Here is a 16,100-nt window from a genome sequence, read left to right on the forward strand (position 1 = left end):
AAACCTTGAAATCTGAGACTTGATGTTTAATGAAATTTTGTGTTCTCTAGATCATTTCATCCATCGTTACATTTACCTACTAAATATGGCAGTATTAGTCTGAAACAAAGCAATTTTGAAATGCTTTCATATAATTTTTAAACACATATATATTTAAAAACACAAAATATACATTTAAGTATTCATAACTAACAGAGATAAAAATTAACTTTCTTCTGCATTAGAACTAATAATAAACAAATTAATAAATTTTTGTTTGCTAAGCTTTTGAAATTTTGGCCTCTTAGATGTAATAATTAATTTAGTAATTAAAAAATAATGTTATAAGTTGATAGTTCATGCACAGTTATAGAAATTGTTTAGACCCACAAAGCTAGTGTGATTTATGGAGAATTACAGTTTTTAGAATTGCATTATATAGATCTTCTACGTATAACCAAACGCATCAAATTGTACAACCCAAAGAAAGAAAAAATTTATGTGATTCTCACTGCAAAATTTCTTTCAGCTGATAATTTTTCTGAACAAAATACTAATTAAATATCTATAAAGCATAATTAGAATGTACGTGATCAATATAAAATGTTAGCAATAGTATATAGATCAGGGGTGGCGAACCTTTATACACCAACGTGCCATTTTTTCTAAAAAATTGTTTAATGAGATCATAGACGTGCCGTCAAATAATTTTGACTTCGTGATTATTGGGAAAATAATAATACTAAATGCTATCAACTCAAAACTCTTTATTTACATTGAAAAAAAAACATTTTGCAATGTCTCAGTTATACGCGTTATTCAACTTAAAGTAACATCAGTGTGACTTCTGTTGTTGTAGATTAGATGACAAATAACTTAGATTAGGTTGTAAGATGTTAGTTTAAGCAGAATTGTTAATTTTTTTGTTAGTTATTTATTGTTATCTTGTTTTTTATGGTTATTAGTTCTTTTTTTAGCATTAATTGTTAATTTTTTTATTAATAATTGTTTATTATTTTGTGTGTTTTTTGTGAATTTTAATTTAATTGTTAAATATGCTTCATAGTGTAATAACATTTGCGTAATAACAATTCATAGTGTAATAACAAATGTGATCGGTGGTGTGCCCAAAATATTGTGTCGGGTGCCATAAATGGCATGCGTGCCATTGGTTCACCATCCCTGGTATAGATAGATATTTATTTATAGTGCTCAATGTTTTTTGTATTCAAATTATTATTTTTTCCTTTCAAAAATGATTTTTAAAAATAATTATTTTTATATAATTCTTAATGCAACCTTCTTATTGCAGAGAATGCTTTACCGCCTGGATTTCCCACTTTTGTTCGGCAGCCCAACATGCAAGGCATTGAAAAGGGCCGAAGTGCTCTTCTCCCATGCCAGGCAGAGGGTGATCCAGAACCCAATATCAGGTGGTTAAAAAACATGATACCCTTGGATATGACAATACCTCGATACTCTTTGGTACAAGGATGTAAGTCCCCTACAACTTTCTATTATTTTAAACAGTCTAAGATACCCATTTAAAATTGAATTGAAATGATGTATAAGTGGTTTCAAAGAAAATGATACCCTAGATATACCTCGATATTCTTTGGTACAAGGATGTAAGTTTCTACAACCTTTTATTGATTTAAGCATAATGCAGTCTAAGATACCCATTTAAAATTGAATTGAAATGATGTATGGTTTTAAAAAAAATTATACCCTAGATATACCTCGATATTCTTTGGTACAATTATGTAAGTTCCTACAACCTTTTATTTATTTAAGCATAATGTAGTCTAAGATACCCATTTAAAATTGAATTGAAATGATGTATAAGTGGTTTAAAAAAAATGATACCCTAGATATACCTCAATATTCTTTGGTACAATTATGTAAGTTCCTACAATCTTTTATTGATATAAGCATAATGTAGTCTAAGATACACATTTAAAATTGAATTGAAATGATGTATAAGTGGTTTTAAAAAAAAAATGATACCCTAGATGTACCTCGATATTCTTTGGTACAAGGATGTGAGTTCCCACAATCTTTTATTGATTTAAGCATAATGTAATCTAAGATACACATTTAAAATTGAATTGAAATATTGTAGCATGTGATTAAAAAAACACGATACCCTTAGATATGTTTAGATATGTTTAACGAATATGCTTTGATTATCCTGCTTTATTGATTTTTCATTAATTGAATGTACCTTACCATTATTTTTGTTTACCTTTTTCTTTTATGTTTGACTTCAATATTCATCTAAATTCATTTCTATTAACTTTAGAATAATTCCACCATTTACAAATGTCATATTTGCAGCCTTTAAAAGCATACAACTCCGTTTAAAAAAAATTGTACAATTCTAATAATTTTTGTAAAAAAAGTCTCAGTCTCATTTACTCTCGCTCCAACTTTTAGTAATTTTTTACATAAAAAAATTTAAAAATTTTAAACTAAGTGTTACATATGTGACACAATATATTACACCCATAACACTTAATTTTTAATTTCAAAAAAATTTAACTTTTAAAGGTTTTTAAAAATTGGAGTAAGTAAAAATTACTCTAAGACTTATTTCATAAACATTTTTGAAATGCTCAAATTTTTTTAACTGATATTATATGTTTTTATAATTGGGAAATGCAGCATTCATAAATGATGGTGGAATTGCCCTTTAGCATTATTTCTTTCTTCAATCGTTAACATTTTCTTTCAACATTATTCATTTATTACATAATATATTTCTTTTAGATTCTTTACAAATATCTGATGCCGAAGAGGAAGACCAGGGTAATTATGAATGCATGGCTGAAAATTCTCTTGGCTCAGCATTGTCTGTCATGGCAACACTGTTTGTCAGAGGTATGTCATTGTTTATTTTATTGTCCTCAAAGAATTTTTAAACTTTTCGAGAAATATCAGACAACTTTTAATTTTAATCCAAGGAAATTTCTTTATTTTTGTTTTAAAGAACTAGTACTGAATTTAAAAATAAAAAAATAAGTAAATGAAATAAAATAAAAAAAAATTTAAAAAAAAAAAAACAGATTTTGTTGTGCTTATATTGAAAATGAAAACTGGATAGAACAAGTTTTTCGAACTAATGTTTTCATTTTTATCAACTTGCCAATTTTTATAACCTGTGCTACTAAATACAAACTATTTTTTACTTTATTATATTATAACTTTTCCTTTACTTGTATGCTAAAGCTAAAACACTATGTAGAATTGCCATTGATGAAAAAATGTGTTTTTGTTTTTGTGTGCTTAATTAAGTATGGGAAAATATGTACAAAAAATATTAATGTTTTTTCATATAGGGTTATCCAATAGAATCTAGTTAATTAGAGTTAGTATCTAGTTAGTATCTAGTATCAAACTAACTAGATACCAATAGTATCTAGTTAGTTTGAGTTTGTCATAAATCCAAGTTTGTGAGAAAAAAAATTTTTAGCTCCCAAAAAATGCCTTCCATGTACGTGAAAGAATAACTACACCTATAATATTATTTTTTAACTAAGTATGTTGAAGCACAAACATCTTTTTTGATGGTGATAAACGAACTTAACTTCAAAGAAATTATTCACAAACTGGGAGTTTATTTACTTGGTGTTGTGAAAATGCAATAGAATAAAGAATAATGATGTTCTGGATGTCTCAACAGCTTTCAAAGCTATGTTAAGAAAAAATGATGTGGATTCTCAAAATGAGGATAAACTAAGTTGGGATGGGATACAGGAAGCATTTTTACCAGCAAATATCTTAAATTTAATTTATCCAATGCCAAAATACTTAAGTAAATTATTGTTGCAAATTGCTTTAATCTCTTTTACGAGCCACAAAAGGTAAGAAAATAAGTGTAGAAGCTTTAAAAAAATTACTGTGAAGGATGTTGTTTATTGGATAGCTAAATATTACACTGCAATTTAATAATTGCTTTATTTCTTGTTTATATATTAAATTATTTCAAGAATGCGAATTTGCAATAGTTTGAGCTAGATCCGGTCCTGCTCACCTTGAATTATCAAAACTATATTTTGAATTCTGATAAAATAAATAAAAAACAGCCAGGTGGCGGAGTGGTTAGCTTGTATGACTGCAAAGCCAATGGGTTTGAATCCCCCTCAGGGCATGGATGTTTCTCAGTATGTTGTCCTTTGTTATGGGTAAATGTGGCCTACTCTATGAATAGGTATCTATGGCAGTATGGTGTAGTGACTTAGGTCACAAGGCGCTATCCAGCCAACGCAAAATGAGCAACACTTCCGGTGCCTTCCATGGCAAAGAACCCCCCATTAAAAAAAAAATTATTTAAAGGAACAAACTGTTTATATTATCATATGCATTCAAATTTTAGTTTTAAAATTGTCAACATATGCTTTTTTTATGTAACATGTTTTAAATATTTTCAGTGAGGAGAGTTCCACCTTACTTCTCTATTCGTCCTGAAAATCTTTATGAAGTGATGCCTGGAAGTTCATTGAATATCACTTGTGTAGCTGTTGGTTCCCCAATGCCATTTGTGAAGTGGAGAAAGGGTCTCGTTGATATCACTCCTGATCACACTATTCCCATTGGAAGAAATGTTCTGGTGCTTACTGATATAACCGATTCTGCTAACTACACTTGCATTGCTGCCTCTAAACTTGGCACCCTCGAAACCACTGCTCAGGTTGTCGTACAAGGTGAGACACAATTATTCACACTAAGGGAGGGCGCTAGCTCGGAACTAGCAGCTTTTTTGTCCCTCAGTGAAATAGATATCCCACAAAAACAAATTGAAAGGAATGTTATATTCCAGAAGAACAAATTGCTTAAATAAGGCATTCTGCATTCTAATTCCTCATAAATCTATCAATCCTTATCTCCCCCTCTGCTGACCAGACGAGTGGTCTCTCGCTGTTCAAGCCCCTGTCCTCTAGCATCCACCATGTAAAAGGGGGCAACCACAAACAATTAGTAACTTACAAATCATCAATTTGTTTTTGTGGGATATCTATTTCATTGAAGGAGGAAAAAGCTGCTAGCTCCGAGCTTGTGCTTTCCCTTACTTAAGAGGATGCCAAATTCTCTTTTTTCTTCATTACTGATTTAAAAGAAAGAAAAAGTAAATTCAGGTAAACCTAGAGTTTGTCATGAAACTTTAATTGCTGAAAAAAATACTTCAAAATATTAAAATGCAAGCAAATTATTAGAAAGAATTTATTTTCATTTGTATATTTTAAAATTTTCTTTTTAGTATTCAAAACTTTGTGGCTTACTCTAGGTATGTCTGATTTCACTTTTTCTACGCTTTCAATTTTAAATTAATAATGAACGAAAGAAAGAGAGTTTGCGAGGAAAATTTTCTTCTTCAGTATGGCATCCTCTTTACCAGCCATGAGATTCTTCCTCTTATTTGCTATTCCTCTCTTTTTTTATCACTTTCTACTCTTTTTAATATTTTTATTATTCACTTATCTGATTTTTATTATACAGTCTACTTGAATTTTATTAATGTAATAATACTTGTATTATTGTAATAATTCTTGCATTTTAAAACAAAGAACTTCTATATGTTACACAACATACCTTTTATCCAGTTGCATAACGCTTTTTTAAATGCATGGCTTTGTTAAACTAAGTACAATATTTATCAATTACGAGTAAGTTATTGCAACTTTTTTCATGCTCACAATATAACGACCTCACGTTAAAACGTTCATTTTAGTTTAGATCTTCGGAGTCAGTGCATTGTGTGCAGTCTCAGTCTGTGTTTATAAGGATGTTGAAAATACCATCCTGCTGTAATTTTTTCTCATAAGCTTTTGAAAATGACCATTCTACCATTAACTAAATAACTGACCATTCTACCATTTCTGTTTCTCCCTTCTTCATTATGCAGTTTTAACAGGAAATAGGGAAACAGTATGAAAGTATTTAATTTAATATATAATCATTAATTAATAACATAGTCTCTTCTTTTTTATTTTATTTCGAAAGCGTATTTTATTTATATTTTGTATTTACTTTCAGCACTTCCAAGACCTCCAACAAATGTTCGAATATCAGATGTAACTGCAACGTCTGTTCGTTTATCATGGTCATACGATATAGGTTCAGAAAATATTATTTATTATGTCATACAATATAAACCAAAACAAGCTAACCAAGAATATAGCGAAATAAGTGGTATTACTACAATGTTTTATACTGTACGTGACCTGAGCCCATATACAGAGTATGAATTCTATGTTATTGCTGTAAATGGTATTGGAAGAGGCTCCCCAAGTACTCCTGTTGTTGCTACTACAGGCGAAACAGGTAAATATATATCCTCTTCAATACATCATTTTCTTAAATAAAGATTATTCTTTTGCTGCAGAAAATTATAAATGATGTTTTGAACCAAGTTAGTCTGTGAGCACAATCCTTTAACTTAAAATTGAGGCAGATGTCATATTATTATATCTAGTTCTCGCCTTTATGAATGATTAATTATTTATTACTAAAAAAAACATTTTAACTTTGGAAAAAATAAGTTATTAATCTTTATTCTATCAAAATATCAAAAAATTTCTAAATTATTATTCAACTTCGAATTTATTTTAAATATTATGATACAAGATATGCAGTTGTTAAAGTTTATTTTTTATCTATGTTAAATGTTTTTAAAATCAATAAGTTTACTAGATTCATTATGAGGATTTTCTGCTTTGCTGTTACTTTAGATTTTTAAATTTAGATGTGTAATTCAGATTTTTTAAAGATATAAAGCAAAATTACACTATCAATGAAAATTAAAGTCAATCTGTAGTATACATTTAATGCTTTTTAATCATATTTTGAAAATTCACTTATTTGTAAATCTGTCTTTAATTTTCTATATTAATATTTAAATATGTCCTTAATTTCCTATTCTAACTTTCAAATAAGTCTTCAGATTTTTTTAAACTGCTTAATTTTTGAAAATAATAATAGTTTTTAATCAATATATAATTGTACTTGTTTGTTCTTAAGTTCTGTGTTAGATGGCATTATACTTTAAATCAATGTAAAATTTCATAATCATTTAACTTGATCTTTCTAATATAAAGCCAAAAACTCTTTATTTCCTTAATCTACATTTTTTATTTCTTTAGTCTATATTTTTTAATTCTTTAGTCTACATTCTTTAAATCTTTAGTCTACATTCTTTAATTTTTTTTTCATTTTGTTGTAACTTGATTATAAAATTCTTCTTAACTTTAAGAAAAAAATTTTGGAATATTCATTTTATTTTTGTAAGCAAAATGTTTAAATTATAAACTTGTATAAAAATATTCTTGATATTTCCAAATTCCTATTAATATGAAACTTTTTTTTATAAATTAATGATTCAAACTTTTTATGGTATTTTAATAAATACCTTATTTTAGTTAATAATTTAATGAGTCGTAGGTTTGATATAATTAGTTATAGTACCTGAAAATAATTTGTTAACCATAATATTTTACATCCTTCAGATTACAGGACTGAGCCAGGTATTTTTTGTACTCCTATACTTTTCTTTATTTTTAGGCTGTGTATTCTCTGTATAATCCAGTTGCAGAGTTTTATTTATTTGTAATTTATTATAGTTTAGTATTTGGAATAAAATTAAAGTTACCAAGTTTTGTATATAAAAATACAGTAGAGTAAGTGATGTTTAGTAATTAAAAGGCTAAAATAAATGATAATTTATTTTTTGAAGAAAAATACTTTAATTTCAGTACATGTGTCATTATAATGAAATATTGCTCGATGAACTTTTAAGGATTGGCAATTGGCATGTTAAATCAGATACTTAACCTACTGAGCTTTTGATATTTAAGTAAATTTCCAAAGAAATTTCTCTGCAATACACAACTTTCTTTTTGAATATCAAATGAAAGCTTCTTTTTTTTTTTTTTTTTTTTTTTGGCAGGTGAAAAGTAGGTAGGTACTTTATTTACGTTGCAGTAGAGCTGCACAATGAGCTATTGGCAACGGTCTGGGAAATATCCCAGAGGATGAACCAAAGACACACCGTTGCAATTTTGATCCTCTGTAGAGGGGATGGCTCCCCTGCTTTGATAGCCCGACAACCTGCGCGCGACGTTGATCATTTTATGGTTGAGCAGTTAAACCAGGACCGATACCACGCAACCTCGGACCCTACGCCGGCTGATCAAAGTGGCCTCCCACCCGGCAGGTGAAGGGCCATTTTAAAGTATTACAAATGCTCATTGTCTTGACATCTGCCACACATATGAAGTATCTTTAAGCAACTGTTTTTTTATTTTATTTTTTTGGATTTAAGTTGCGTTGTTGTAAAACTAACTGTTGAGGTTTTGTGTTTTTTCGCTAATATAACATAAGTGCATGTTTATATTACCTTTGATGGCACAGGGTTTAAGACACTGAGCTGTTATTATAGAACTGGGTATCTATCGTATGTGACAGTTTAAAGTTTGCCCAACTGCAGATCGATGCATATCAGGTATCTTGGGAAATTTCCACGCTAACAACATTATGATGGCGCAGGGTTATGATGGCACAGGGCACTCAGGAAGAGCTGCGTTTTTATCATTGGTGACAGCTTAAAATTTGCCCAGATCGATGTCTATCAGTGCAGATTGATATATACCAGTTAGCTTGGGAAATTTCCAAGTCACAACATTTCCATTATCTTCGACCATGAACTTTCGCGGCTTTAACCTCCTTGGTAATGCTTTTCAAATATATATTTTGCTCACACCACCTTTAAGTGACTATGCCTGATGTTTGCTGGCGTTTTCTTGTGTTTTAAGTGGAGTTTATAATTAATTATCAAGATGCAGATACTTATTTTTGTGAACCAAGATGGGAGAGATTAACAACTCATGTGTATTTGAGAAACATCAAATTTTTCATTTAACACATTTATCCCGACTTTATATATAACTTCAACCCCCCCCCCTCTTTATAATTCTAAATTGCGTCACAAATAACTAAATCATTCATAAATTATAGAAGTTAAAATATTTTAATTTACACAGACAAATGATAATTCTGAAAAAATGTCCTACCGCAATGAATGTTCTTGGGAAAAAAAACTGTCCTAAAAATATGACACTGCACATTAACTTTTTAATATAGTAAATGATGAAAATGATAAATCAAGAAAACTTTAAGAACCAAATTCTCATTGTGTAAAGTTGTTTTATTTAACCTGCCACTGGGTTGTATATGAACATTTCGTTATAGCTAAGTGTGTCGATTTGTGTTTTTTGTCAATTTAATGTAAAATAGTGTGTAAATCATTATTTCCATGAGAATTTTCTATTACATGTTATGAAAAATTAAGTTATTGGTTAAAAGTTTTGTTTTTAAAGTTTTTTTATTATATATATTCATGTTGTGAACAAGAAATTTGTCTATTTTTTTAATGCCACATCTAAAAGAAAAAATATTTCTTGTGTTTTATAAACACTCAAAATTTAGTTCAATAAATATAAAAAATTGCCTTCAAATTTTTCTGATGTAAATAAGTTGGAGAAGCCTTATCTATTCTAATGTTGAATTCTAATAATGTTTCCTCTTATTATTTACAATCATAGTTTTGTCCAATAAGCATTATTAATTTATAAAGTAAATTAAACATTTTTCTTAAAAACATCTAAAACTCTTAAAACTCATTGCAAATTACTATTAATGTATATAAGTTAAAGTTATTAAATTATATTAATATTGTAATAATAGCTATTACTATTTATTCATAAAAAAATTTGTAATCAAAATATTGGAAAAAGTAGCTGACACATTTTTTTAGGCTTTTTTTTATTGTTATTACTAATAATAGTTCTTTTAAACCGACCACTTGTCAAAGTTTTGTTCCTAAGCTCTAGAAAATTTCACCATTTATAAAAAATTAAACCTTCAGTAAATCTAACGTTTATGTAAATAAAATAACAGATCTATCTTTTTTTTTTTTGTGAGCATCTTTAATATTATAGCATTTTTTTTTTTACTTACACATATGCATTAAAAACAGTTTGTATGTACTATTTGAAACAATTAGATATGATATTGAATCATGAAAATTTTTGCCACTCTGCAGATTTAATTTCATATTTTGTTCTAATGTCTTAATTTTGCATTTCCAACAAAATTTATCTTTATAATTTTATTTCTTACAAATAGTTCTCAAAAAGGATCTAGAAATGTTATTTGGAAACCATTTATGCAAAATATATCCCATATATATATCCCCTTGTTTTGTCTTATTGTTTTAGAAATTCAGTATGTTTTAAATGCCTTATAAACCAGACCAAAATGTACTAACCTTAAAAAAGTGCAGCTATTGCACTTAGCATTTATTCTTTTGCACATAGTTTTTTAAAAAAATGCACTGGAATTTCTAGACCATTTTTTTTCAACGAGAATGATCACAAGCTTTGTGAAAAATGAATTTTGTAGATTCTATTTTACTTTTAGTGTTGGAAAAATGATTTATTCTTATTAGTGTATGAATAGAATATGAACTTTTTCATCTATGCATTGCATGCTCTATCACCATTTACTATCATTATTAACTGATCATCAAATGTATTTTTAAAAAAAGTAACTAGTCAAATAAGTGGCATAGCTTGCCTGAAATTCCTGCACTTTAGCATTTGAACCTTTTTATCTCTTTGTTTTATTTCCTCCTTCCCCAGTGGAGTCCTACGGAGGCAGCAGTAAGTGTCACACAATCTCCTACGTGTCACCCTTTTTCATATATTATTGCATGTTACTCTTTTTTCCTCTTCCTCTTCTCATCACCAGATAGATACTCATGTGTTGAAACACCAGCAACTACTTATGGGTTTATTTTCCCCATGAATATACATTTGAACTTGATGTACAATTTAGCAACATTAATAAATGCATATTTAAAAAACGAAAAAAGTTAGAGTAAGTGTATTTGTGGAAGGCTATACCAGTTTTAATTTAATTTATCTATTTATTTATTTTATGGCTGATAGAGCCTGCTGTTTTATTTTATAACTGTCATTGAACAATTGACCCAATGTTTGGTTGTACAGGGTTGCCACAGGCGACTAAAATGTATAACTATTTTTAGCATGAGGCGACTATGGCTACTTTTTTTGCCTGAAAAGGTTAAAAAAGCAACTATTTTCAGAAAAAGGAGACAATTGGGAGACTTTTCTGTACTCCTAGAAAAAAAAAATTTCTTCTTTAAAACATATTTTTAATTCGTTCAATCTGCACAGATTCCATTGTGAGTCTATTTCATTTCTCAATCCCTTTTTTAATGATTATTACTACAAAATAATCACTGAGTAATCACTTGAGTAATCGCTTTTCATATTTATATAAACATTAACGTTTATATAAAAATTATCATATTTGCGAACAACTTGACTGAATGGATCATGGTATGTGACAATTAAGTCATTAACAAAATTTTAGTCATATTTTTGATGAATTTTTGTTCTTCTTAAGGCAACTATTTTCCTAGTTTTTGGTTCATGCTTTAGGCATTTAAAAGCAACTATTATTTTTTTCTGTGGCAGCCCTGGGTATACGACACTACTAATGTTCAACTCTGTACCCTTGAAATTTTGAACCCAATCCAGAAAAAAAGGGAACTCCTGGATCAAGAATTGGGAGAAATTTATCTTTGTGGATGACTTTTTGATGGAAATAACCCACATTTGAGTTACATAGAGAGGAAAACCACGGAAAAATAATATAAAATATAGATAAAAGAAAAGTAATATATACAGTAGAGTCCCGATTATCCGAATTAATGTGGACCACGACTAACTCGGATAACTGACAAACTCGGTTAAAACAAAGAGTATAAAAAAAGAAAGGAAAAGAGTTGGTGTAAATGTAATATATTTAAGAAATATAAAATTTATACGAGTATACCACATGTAATTCCTATTATTATTAAAAAGCTTACTTGAAAAAACTTAAAAAGTATACTTTGCGAGAATTAAGGAGTTTTTACTTAAAAAAAGTCCTTAATCGTTTTTTGTTTTACATAACTTTGGTGCTTTTCTGCAGCAATGTTTCGCCATTTCTTTGGGATAACAGGAAGGCTGGTGTTGCCTCTTTATGTGAGCGGAAAATTCATATTAAAAAGTTTTAAACTGTGTAGCTTATTTAAATGACTAAGTCAAGTTTTAATTCTTATAATTTCTGATGGATGACAACTATGTATTACATATTTCAAAGTTATTGCCGTGACAAATAATTCATATTTCTATTAAATTAAAATTGCTCCTTCTACAACAAATTCTTATTTTGAGTACTAAATCTTTTTTTCTTGATGACTTCATGACAGTTTTTAACCCCATATTAACAGAAGAACCTGGTTAGAGTTACTTTAAACATCTAGAAACTTGTTACAAATATTAAATGTAGAAACTTTGCTATCTTCAATTTTAAGTACTCATTTTGCATTCCATTTTTATATCTGATTAAATTTTCAGCAAAATAATAAAAACTCGGTACCATTTGGTGCTGTGCTAACCACATTTAAATCATTTTATTTCTGTTGAAAAATATTCTTTACTGGTAATTTTATACTAATTCTGATCTTTAAAACTGGTTGACTATTTTTTACTGATATAATCTTATTTTTTTTCTGTAAATTTTCCTCTGTTATTTGTTGTCTGTTTCTTGCTCTCTTTGTGTGGTTGACTGTCCCATTAAACGTTCCTTTTGTGTATGTGATATTAATGTTGTGGTGTGTGTTTTAATTTAATGAATAATTGTACAAATATTAATTATATTTTCCAAAAATTAAAAATAATATTTAAGCTTTTTCATTATCCAAATTCAGTTTTAGTATGTGTAGGCTTATATTTAATAAATTCTTATTCATACACCATTTAATATTTAAAAATTAATTCAATTTAGATACACTGTTCTGGTCTAGTTTTAATAAAATGCTATTGTTTACACCTAAAAATAAACAGATTAACTATTTATATTTTTTTAGCTACAATATTACAAACTTTGATCCTTAATTGTACAGGTTTAGGGAATAGTTTTAATGTATCATGTGGATACTAGGAGTAACATCAATCTAGGATTCGAAGTATTATTTGTAATTTCACATTAAGGAATTCTTACAGCTGATGTTATTTGTTTCCTCCTTAATTCTTTCTTTTCATTGACAGAATAATATTTTGTTTTTGACCAAGTGGAATAGATAAATTATAATCTATTCTTCTTGCTCCAAAGTCTGCTGGTGTTTCTACTAACAGATTTTCTTTCAATTTGAAAATAGTAAAATGCATTGTTCTTAATTGTAAATGAAATGCTATGTGCAAGAATTATATGTGTTGAATTGCTTTTGATTTTTCTAAAAATACTTAGTTTTAATTTATGCTTTCATGCAACTGGGTCTTATTTTAGACTTCTAATTGCAATCAAGTTGACATTTACAGAATATTTTTTTTTTAATATTGAATTATTTTTTCTATTTTCAAATTATATAGAAGTATGGGTATCTATTGATCACTTCTATCCAAATCTTTTTTTTTTTTCCTAACTTGCCTGAATATTGCATGTCCTTTCATTATTTTCATTATATTCTTAAGTCATCAATTGTTTATAAATCATCTTATTTAATACTATTTAAGAATCACATTGTTAGTTTAAAGGAATGTCCCATATGTAGTGCTATAATAAAATACTGTATATTAAATGGTATACAAAGTTTATCCATAAAGTAAGTACCATTTGAATATTAAAATACATTGCCCATTAATTTTCGTTTGTATTTTGATACAGAAAAAAATCTAAACACTAAAAACTACTTTTTGACGTATGTGCCATGTGAATTAAGATGTGTCGTATTTTGGCACTTACCGATTTTACTGAATTTGACCACTTGCTACCTAAAAAATTTAGAACGTTTACCCATGGGTGCAAGTCTTCCGTCCCCAGGACGGATTTCCGTCTTTCGAAATTGTCCGCGGACGGAAGTAAGACGGAAACAAGACTGACTCGAAGACTGAAATCGGAATTTTTTTTTTTTCTGTCCTTAAAAATATTTTTTAGGTCTACGTTATTGCTCTACTTTCTTATGTCCTGTTGTTATTTTATCAAAAGACAGATGAATAAATATTTTTTGTACAGTATTTAAACTTGATGTATTATGGTAAAGCTTTCTTAGATAGTTTGCATATGTCGAGGGGGTATTGTGCATGTTAGGTATTTCAGTCAAAAAATTTTCAGTCTTGGCCTTCTTTCCAACTTGCACCCATGCGTTTACCTCAATCTCATCATGACTTGTAAACTGCTGATTGCTGGAAATTTCTCGAAATATATAAACAAATGAAAGTCAGATCTGATGGAGCTAGATCCAGACTTTAACGAGGGTGATATAATTGTTCCCAACAAAGTGAATTTCTCCAAGTTTATTATTTCCCATTAATTTTCATTTGTATTCTGATAAAGAAAAAAATCTAAACGCTTAAAACTATTTTTTGACATATGTGCCATGTTAATTAAGAAGTGTCATACTTTTGGCACTAATTAGCACATACCGATTTTACTGAATTTGACCACTTGCAACCTATAAAATTTAGAACGTTTACCTCAATCTCATCATGACTTGCAAACTGCTGATTGCTGGAAATTTCTTGAGATATATAAACAAATAAAAGTCAGATCAGATGGAGCTAGATCCAGACTTTAAGGAGGGTGATATAATTGTTCCCAGCAAAGTGAATTTCACCAAGTTTATTATTTCTTAGATTAGGAAATTTGAAAACAGCTCTCTTTCCTTGGCTGGTGAGAATGAAACAAAATGGCTAAACTAATTTGTTGAATGATGTAACTGTATATTTGACCTTTGTCAGAGGCATAAGAGATATTGACATACTGTGCTTACTTTCTGGCTCAGCTTAGTGTATCATTTTCTACACATACTTGAGAATGATTCAAACTTAATTGATGTAATGTAGCAGCTTACTGATGTGATTGTAATATAATGTTTGTTTATGTATTGTAGTTTACAAATATAGTTTAAAAACTAATGTCATGATTATTTTTGAAACATTTCATGTGCTGTAATATTCTCTTTACATTTTTAGTAAAATTCTGTAAGTATTTATCATATTTTATTTGTTCTCAATAACTTAATTGACACATTTTGTACGCTGTTCATGCATCCAGCAGTATTTATTTATTTTTCAGTTTTAGAATAATTAAGCTTTGTAGTTCAGAATGGGATATTTCTTACTGTAGATAAAGCAATTTTTTTTTCATTCATTATTTATCAATGTTAGTTTGTTTTTAATAATTTAAAATATGAGAATCTCTGCTTGAAATTTTCCTATGAGTGTTTCATGTCCTTTCCCAGATTAGCATATAATTAATAATGATTGTAGAAAATTAATAAAAAATAGTTAACTCGTATAAAATTATTTTTAGGCTTAAGCATATTGACAAAAAATATCTGATCTACAAGCAAAAATTTTTAAAACAAAAATCTATCTTTAGTTTACTTTTAATCACAAGTTAACAAAATATTAATTAGTGACAATAACTAATTTTTAAATTTACAAACAAATATTTGAAATTTGAAGCTTAGAGACAAGAACAGTTTTGAGTCATGCATTAAAAAAAATATATATAATTTTAATGCTTAGTGATAAAAACTTCAAACTTGCATGCAAAAATAAAAATTTAATGCTTAGGGTTGAAAATGTCAATCTTGCATACAAAACTATAAATTTAGTACTTAACAACAAAATCCTTTTTGCGACCTTATATTTGAAATTAAAAGAATGTTATATATAATTAAAGTGTTCAAATATTCAAATCATTTGTTCTGGTATTCTCACTCAATGAAATGGAAGCCAATGTTAATTTGTTCCATACTCTCCAACTTTATATATAGTAGCAAAATGTATTCTTTTGTACAAATTGTGTACCATATAAAATACTTTTGTTTGTAAAAAATTGTACTTAATTGATGCATTTATTTGAAAGTATTAGCATCAAATAGTATAAGACTGAACAACTTTGTTAGTACTTTGCTACAATATAACATGATTTATCTTAAGAAAATTTTATATAAGTTTTATCTTTTAGATTATCAATACTTTAACTTT

The 16,100-nt window shown here is 28.2% G+C and overlaps 1 protein-coding gene across 7 annotated transcripts in view; it reads left to right on the forward strand.

Annotated features, from left to right (window-relative positions):
* Positions 1-16,100, forward strand: part of LOC107452053 (tyrosine-protein phosphatase Lar) — a 218,635-nt gene that overhangs the window by 154,046 nt on the left and 48,489 nt on the right. For all 7 annotated transcript variants that reach the window (XM_043043655.3, XM_071182029.2, XM_087160767.1 and 4 more), the window contains 4 exons: positions 1,292-1,474; positions 2,749-2,859; positions 4,410-4,682; positions 6,013-6,300. In XM_043043655.3, the coding sequence (XP_042899589.1) occupies positions 1,292-1,474; positions 2,749-2,859; positions 4,410-4,682; positions 6,013-6,300 (855 nt within the window). The remainder of the gene's footprint in view (positions 1-1,291; positions 1,475-2,748; positions 2,860-4,409; positions 4,683-6,012; positions 6,301-16,100) is intronic.

The sequence above is a fragment of the Parasteatoda tepidariorum genome, chromosome 4 (assembly GCF_982258835.1).
Source record: "Parasteatoda tepidariorum strain Cologne lab strain chromosome 4, Ptep-v5.0, whole genome shotgun sequence".
Classification (NCBI taxonomy): Eukaryota; Metazoa; Arthropoda; class Arachnida; order Araneae; family Theridiidae; genus Parasteatoda; species Parasteatoda tepidariorum.